Below are 8539 nucleotides of genomic sequence, written 5' to 3' on the forward strand. Positions count from 1 at the left end.
TATGAAAAAGTGTATTTGGTTTGTATTCAACTGCATGAAGCCGCAAGTAGGGAGAGGCCGATGCATAATGAATCATAAAAACAATCTTCAAAAACCGTAGAATTACTGTGATGATCTCATCGTTGTCACTAATCGTTTCGTTTATGCTAGTATGTGATGACGCTATCTAAAAGAGAAAATGAAAGAAAGAACATGTTCAACCGAACAATTTTTGTAAACAAAAACGATTTCGTATGTTTAAACTATAAAATAATCCCGAAAACACGGACTGAACGTAGGCTAGAAATGCTTTTTTTCATGTGGCATCCGGGAAGTTACGGATATTTGTACATGCAATGGCTTAATTCAGTTCGACTTTTTTATATTTCACCACTAGATTTCTCTAGATATTCTCAGCGTTAGGGCCAAAAATGTGTCTAATCTTGGTATATATTTTTGATTCTCATAATTATTACAATTCAATCAAATAGTAAGAAATATTTTTGTCAAATATATGGTTTCGCGCACATTCTTGTTCGTTACTGAACAACCGTCTGATGTAGACTTATTGTGTAAAATACAAAAAGAAAGAGAACACCTCGCCGAATACAAATGCCCTTTAGAACAATGTGATAATTATATATAGGCGTTTGAATATTATGTGCCTTTCTGCAGTTTTATACACTAGAGGGTTAATAGATATCTATCGAATGACAGTTACGGAAATGCATTCATTCGCTGGAATTTTTGATCAGAATTCGAATTTTTACAATTTGACAGAAAACTGAATTGATTGCACTCATTGATATCATTTGTATCATTGATATATTGACGTCATTTAATGTCAATGTCAATATTAATATGTTGTTACATACTTTAAATAAGTACTTGCACTTGTTCGAAAATTCGATGTCATGACATGAGTGCAGAGCAATACAAACAAGACCGCAGATCGTCGCTTCGCTCCTCTCTGCGTTCTTTATGTTATTTAAAATTGAGTGTTTAAATTAATTTGATGTTCCCATCAAATTATTCATCGAAGCACTACATGGAATGTAGTTTCAATCGAAGCATACATTTCTTTATTTTATGAAAATTATTAGAATTAATATCAAGTATGTTCAATTCGGACTCTATTTTTTCTGAAGATGTTAAAATCTAAGGTGGAAATTGTTAATTTACGTAATTCATTCAAGAAGGGAAAAATGAAAGTTCAAGTACCAATAAAACAAAAATTATTAATAATATTGATATTATAAATAATAATAAATCAATCAATTGAATAAAATTATAATTCTATATATTATATTGTAATCTTTAATAATGAGTTTTATGTACGTTCAATGTGAACGTGGATTGTACATTATTTCACATTGGTAATTAAAATGATGTGAATTTTTTTTTCTGAGTTATCTCAAAAGAGAATTACGTGTACATGATTTTATTTCATTTTTGTAATTAGGCGTAATTGGTTCATTTCAAATTAGAACTTTGGATAGAAAAAAGAATTAATTTTCGGTCCAAAAAAGTGGCCTAAAGAGTCTTAAAATTTTCTCGAGAAAAAAAAACAATTACAATAGCCTATATTCCATGTATACTACATTCCATGTAGTGCTAAAAATACAAGTGTTATATCATGTCAGTAGACATCGATGATGACGGCTGATGCCATGTCACATCACAACGTATCAGTTTCAAAATATTCTCTCACTCTTTCCACCATTCCTATTTTCGCTCATGTGCGTTTCATTTTAAAATACAAATTATTACTTTTGGTGTGTACACAATGTACATTACTGCACTGAAATTTTGTGTTGACTGGTTCAAAAGTGTCCCAGTGCTATTGTTATAGAGTTGGACGAGAGGCCAACAAGTGCAGAACTCACGTAATTAGCATACTATTGTATACTTGACGTACAAGATGGTTAGTTTTTTTTGCTATGTCAGCTCAAGGTATCAATCAAATGACAAATTTAATTGTAACAATGAGATGGAAAGCGTGTCCCAATTAGTCTTCATTCCAAATGAAGCTGTTGATCAAATTCATAAAGGAAAAAACCTTTGAATGTTTTAAAAAAAAAGAAGGAATTTATTTATTCAAACGTATTCCTTCTTCATATAAAACCGAACATTAAGATGGAATTCGTTTCAAACTCTCTCCTCTTGAACTTACACAGTTTTATTCCAGATCATTTGCAAATCATATTATATAATTTCAAAGTGCAAAATTCAATGTTTTTTCTAAAGATCTAAAGCAACTGTACCGCGTAATATCATGCCCAAAATGAACAATTATGTCCATCAACACTTTCAATCGGATTTAATATCACGTGAATAGAACAATTACGTCAGAAGTGATCGCATCACGACGCGAAACGTTTTGATGCGATTAAATGGTCAAAGTCGTCTGACATTCACTAGATTAATCATAGTCAATTTTTTCTGAAGATGTGACTACGCTATGTTACGACCGATTCCAATGACCAATTTCAACGATAGCAATGCTAATGTCTTATTTTTCGTAGGTTCAAAATTTTGATCATTAGAATATATGTAAAGGGTGTTTTTTTTGGTGCGTCACATCTTCCGATAGGGATAATTGTCATCATGAGCATTCAACTATAAAATCCAATTGGACTTTTTTGTTCAGTATTCTTTGACAATTCATCATGGATAGGCTATCGCTCGATCAACGATACCAAATTGTGAAAATTTTCTTCAAAAACAATGGCTAAATTCGCGAAACTTACAGAAAACTGCGTAGTGTTTTTGGCCTTCATCAACGCCCAACCGAACGTTCCATTCGCCTACTTATGGATAAATTTCGCACCGAATACACTTTGCTTGACCTTGAGCCATCGTCACGTGATAAAACTGTGCGTACAGAAGCAACCATCAATGCCGTAGACGAGAGTGTGTCCGAAGACCCGAAGAACAAGTGCGTTCCTTAAGTGAGCGCGTTCACGCCGTGTCAGCAGGTTTTGGACGAATTTCACGCACTGAAAAAAACACCGTTTATATATGAGATATAGCCGTTACTCAAACACATTCAATACAAATTTCGAATTCGATATTGAGTACAGACACTGTATTAAACATTTTCATAGTCTCGTCAACTTACCACAGGCAGCATATATGCTGAGCCTACGTAGGCAAGCATAGACGCTTGCGATCAGTGCGCGACACACAACAACGACGAAATGCGGCAAGATTGTACGCATGTATTAACAATGCTGTGTTGTTCGCATGTGTCGCGGCCTGCTTGCTGTATGCATGAACAACGAGGACGACGACAACGTCGACGAGTGTGTACATGTATACGCTTGCTCGCACGTCGACGGTGTTGAATGTGTTTGTGTGTTTGTGTGTTTGAAGAGATGTTGTTTGTCGTTATTGTGATTTCCATCAAAAATACAAATCGAGTTGCAATGCAAAACAGAAAAATAAGAACATTTACATTTTTTTAATAAACACCAATGTATTTTTTTTCTTCGTAAAAACTTAAATGAAATGACATATAATTTTTTTCTTTCGAAGTGCGTTCATAACAAGTATTTTAAAGGAACGGAAATATTTTCCATTCTTATCACTTTCTTGTGTGTATTTTGTTTATTTACACCAACGGTTTTCATTTAAATTGCGCAGCCAGTTCGTCGCAGCACACTTTGATGAGCTCGTGCAAAGATTTCATGCGATCGTTTTCGACTTCGCCTTCGCATCTGATGCGGAACAAATCTGAAAAAGGAGAAAAAAGAATGAATGAAACCTCACATTGAATCACATTTCAATAATCGCATTTTAGTTAGAATTTGAATCAATAGCGTACCATGTATGAATTCACCGACAAATGGATCCAAAATGGAGTTTTTACTTTTGTCGATTCCATTGCAGGCAACCAGCAAAACTTTCACGAATTTCTTGTCGTAGTCGACCGAGCTCCGAAATCCACCCATGTTAAATCCTTTTAGACCTTTGACAACGCGAATTGGCATCGACAATTGCTTCCATTTGCCACCCATGTATACGATGTAGGCTCTGTCTCCGGCATCCTTAATACAGAATGGAATAAAATGAAATTAATTTCTTTTAATACCGAAAATTTTGCAGTTTATCAAATTGATTCGAAATTATTTAAATTGCTTACATTGGTAGCATACGGAAGATTGCCTGATATGATGTCATGTTGCTTGACTTCATACGGATTTCGAACGGCGAATGGCAGGGGCATCAAATCCGCTGATTTGGAATGAATCATAACGTCACCAGAATCATCACACAATTCAAAACTTTCATTCAAAACGTCATCAACTGCTTTTGCACTGTCTTCGAGCAAATGAACGAACACTGGCTCGGGTTTGATTGATGCATTTGCTTCTGATACGGCACTGTTTGATGTGGTTGGCGTGGCATCGTCAGTTGGAATCGGATTCATGGTGGCCATGTTAATTTCGATTGGCACATCTCGATTCGGTGATGCTTCATTTTGATTCGGTAGTGCTTCGACACCTTGTTGTGCACCAATTAATTCCTGTTGCTCACAATTTGATTGTGAGGCAAAATCATGATCGAATGTTTGCTCCATTTCGGGCTGGCTCTGGTTTGTTTGTATGTTCGTTTCGTCGATCAAATTGTTTACGTTCACTAACGGGTCGACAGATGAATTTTGTGCGATTTCTTCTTCTCCATCGGATCGATGTGAATCATTTGCAATTGCTGGTTCTTCAGTGAGCGATACCGATGAAATATTCAAATTTGATGGCTGTTCACCTTCGGCAATCGATCCATCATCGTTATCATCGTCAGATTGCGGTTGTTGTTGTTGTTCGTCCTCGACGATCGAACGTTCGTCATCAGATTGTTGTTGTTGTTGCTGAATGTTCGGCTCCAAAACCAACAACGGCAATGGTGGTTCGCGCAAACGTGCTGAATTATAAACACCAGGGCAAATTCGGCGACGACTTTCCTTAATTTTTTTTGCTTCTTCGAAATCATCTTGAAAAAAATGATGTTTGAGCACATTGCGGAGAAAAAAATTTCTGATTTTGATTAATACTCACCGGTGTAATAAATTGTGCGGCCATGAAACCAAGCACCAGCTTGAGCCGGCCAATTTTCCGACACAGTAGCGTTTATATCTGGATCGGGATAATGCTCACCCTCGATGCATTCCTCAGACCAATAAATCAATTGATCACGACTTGGATTTTTGCCGTAATTTTTCAGTGCTTTGAGGTTGAACCCATAAATATATTTTTCCGGAATGATAATGTGCCGACGCACTTTTGTCAAATACACAACAACCAAATCCATTTTTTATTTTCCACCCGTTTGTACTTTTCTTAATTTACGAAGTAATAATTTTGTGAGATTTATAAAAAATTTACTGCGTGTTTAATGTTATGATGACTTTGACCAACAGAATGGAATCAAAGCGTAATTATGACTTTAACGATGCGTTCACTGAAATAATATTATAGAAAGTGCGCGAAAGTTTTGCGGATAGAACATTCGAGACGCTTGGCATTAACACGATTTATTGGTTGTATTGACAAACGAAGTTTGTTACACATTTTGTTATACTTGATAGAAAGAGATGCAACCATAGCATCGATCAACGGCGACCACTGTGTAAGTGGCGCGTGAGAGAATGTATTTGTGTGAAATGCCCTTTTATGGAATAGAAATATAGCGCTTCTGTTTTCTCCACTTGTTGCGGCTGGCTCGTGTCGATTGTTTATTTTTTTTAACCAATCACAGTCGAACCGCAAAGTCATGGCCAAAGCATTTGAAATGTAGCCGTAATGTTACATCAACTACCAACAACACAAACCGAAATTTGCGATTATAAATCGGGCGGAACATAAACCGAACATTTGCTTTGTATATCAAGTTGAAAAGTATTTAGTGTGCAGAAAATAGTCAAAATAATTGTGAAAGACCTGAGAAATGGATGCCATTTCTAACACAAAACAGCCAAATACTCAATGCAGCAGAGCCTTGAATTTTTATACTGTTATCGATGCGGAAGCAAAAAAATATCGCTGCAATATTTGTAAAAAAGAATTGAGTGGATGCAAACCATTTAACTTGGTTCAGCATTTCAAATATCGTGGCGATCACAGGGACACTTATGTGAATAAAATTTTAGTCGGCGATGACGAAAATGTGTTGGTTCTACGAGAAAAATTTATGCATAGTGCCGTTGAACTTGTGACCATAAACAGTGAGCCGTTTGCTTTACTAACGAAATCGGGGTTCATAAATGGCCATAGATCGCAATTGGACAAATTCAAAGCTGCCAAATGTCCAGTCAATTTATCCGATAATCATGTTATTGAAGTCAAGGAAAAAGTGTGCACAACAGCTAAGCAAATTAAGGAGCTAATCAAATCCGAAGTACATCGCAAAATCGTTTCCGTCATGGTTGATTCAGCCACTCGAAATGGTCGTTCCATTTATGGCATCAGTATTCAGTATAAGCACAACGGTGTGCATAAGGTCGTTGCACTTGGCATGCGTGAACTGAAGAAGTCACACACAGCAAAATATTTGGCTGACGTTTTATTGGAAATTTTGGCCGAATATGAAATTTTGTTGAAGCAAATAATTTCCATTACCACCGACAATGGCAGCAACATGCTTGCGATGGTAAAAGAAGTAGAGCGCATATTGTTGCAACAACAGGACGACATCGACTCACAGGCGCCTGGATGTGAAGGAGAGCAGCCAAACGACCAAATGCAAATAATACAACGTAACCAAAATGATGGAAACATCGATGCTGAAATTGATGAATTATTAACAAATTCAATTGATGACAATGTTCTCGATGAACTGTTAGAAGACGTGGATATTTACAAAGTTCTGTTTGACAGATTTGTTTCTAATCTACAGAACCAAACAGGCAATCACTCACTTTTTGTGAACTCAATCAAATGCGCTGCACACACTATACAGCTAGCTGTTCGAGACGCATTGCAAATGATATCTAAACGTGATCGAAATGTTATCGAATTGTCTAGAATGGTGGCCAAATTTTTGCGAAAAGAAACCACCAAGAATGAAATGCGTGAGAAGGGAATTACATCGATACTGCCAGGCTTGGATGTAAAAACGAGATGGAGCTCGACGTATCTTATGGTAAAAATAAATAATTGAATCTATAATTTTTTCACTGAACCTAATGCCTGCCTTTGTTCATTGATTGTATCTAGATTCGCAGCATATTGAAATGTAAACATGTCATCGAACATTTTTCACCAAATGAACGGCCTCTGAATCTGCTGCTTAAAAAGTGGCACATTATGGAAGAGATTAACAACATATTACATTTGCCATATTTGACAACTGTAATGCTGCAGAAAAAGGATTACACTTTGTCCGACTTTTATGGCATGCTTCAAATCATGAATATGAAATTAAATAAAATCATAAGCGGCCCAGAAGATAGTTACACAACATTAGCTGTTAACTTACAGACCTGTTTAAATAATCGAAAAATTCCATTGATTGCAAATCCGCTCATGCGATGCGCTATGTTTCTCGATCCTCGGTTCAAACTGGACATCGATGCGAATACCGAACTACGAATTTTTACAAAATTGACTCTGCAAAACGTTTGGCAGCGAATAAAATCCGTTAAAAACGACGAACGAGTTGAAGTGGTGAGCCAAAGTACAATGCCAAGCAAATCGATGGATAGCATGCGTGAATTATTCGATGAACTCGATGAAGAATATGATCAAATGCATTCATCAAATGCCGACTTTTCGAGAGACAAAATCGACATTTCCGAAGCCATCGATAAATATGAACAATTTGTGTCAGGGCAACGAATGAAAAGCGGCAGTTCAATTCATGAATTTTGGGAGGTAAACAAATCGACTTTTGGCGCTGAACTGTATGAAATTGCTTCTATAATATTCGCCATACCGCCAACACAGTCTTCGGTGGAACGCTACTTTTCAGCACTCAAATATTTATTTGAGGAACATCGGTGTAATTTAGGAGAAAATTTATTAGAATGTTGTTTGTTAGTGCACTTGAATCCAGATTTTTACGAAATAGTAAAACAAAAAGACATTGAAAAGGCTGCAATGAACGTACATAGTTGTTGAATTGAATTCTTAGATGAAAAATGTAGAAATTACTCGTGAACACATTCATACGGAAAAATCCAAATAACAAATCTGTAACTACATTTAAGGAAAAAATAAAATTCAATTGGTGTTTATGAAAAAAAATGTAAATTTTCTTCTTTTTCTATTTTGCATTGCAACTTGATTTGTATTTTTGATGGAAGACATAATAACGACAAACAACATCTCTTCAAACACACAAACACATTCAACACCGTCATCGTGCGAGCAAGCGTATACATGTACACACTCGTCGACGTTGTCGTCGTCCTCGTTGTTCATACATACAGCAAGCAGGCCGCGACACATGCGAACAACACAGCATTGTTAATACATGCGTACAATCTTGCCGCATTTCGTCGTTGTTGTGTGTCACGCACTGATCGCAAGCGTCTATGCTTGCCTACGTAGGCTCAGCATAT

The 8539-nt window shown here is 36.4% G+C and overlaps 1 protein-coding gene across 1 annotated transcript; it reads right to left on the minus strand.

Moving 5' to 3' along the window:
* Positions 1-3586: 3586 nt before the first annotated feature.
* On the minus strand, positions 3587-5289 carry LOC129575768 (uncharacterized). Its single transcript, XM_055459770.1, has 4 exons — positions 5037-5289; positions 4124-4971; positions 3806-4028; positions 3587-3714 (listed from the first exon to the last, which is right to left on the minus strand). The coding sequence occupies exons 1-4, from the start codon at positions 5287-5289 to the stop codon at positions 3608-3610; spliced, it is 1431 nt and encodes a 476-aa protein (XP_055315745.1). The 3' UTR covers positions 3587-3607.
* Positions 5290-8539: the final 3250 nt, after the last annotated feature.

The sequence above is a fragment of the Sitodiplosis mosellana genome, unplaced genomic scaffold (genome assembly GCF_009176505.1).
Source record: "Sitodiplosis mosellana isolate CC-2019 unplaced genomic scaffold, AAFC_SMos_1.0 Smas_scaffold_6167, whole genome shotgun sequence".
NCBI classification, from domain to species: Eukaryota; Metazoa; Arthropoda; class Insecta; order Diptera; family Cecidomyiidae; genus Sitodiplosis; species Sitodiplosis mosellana.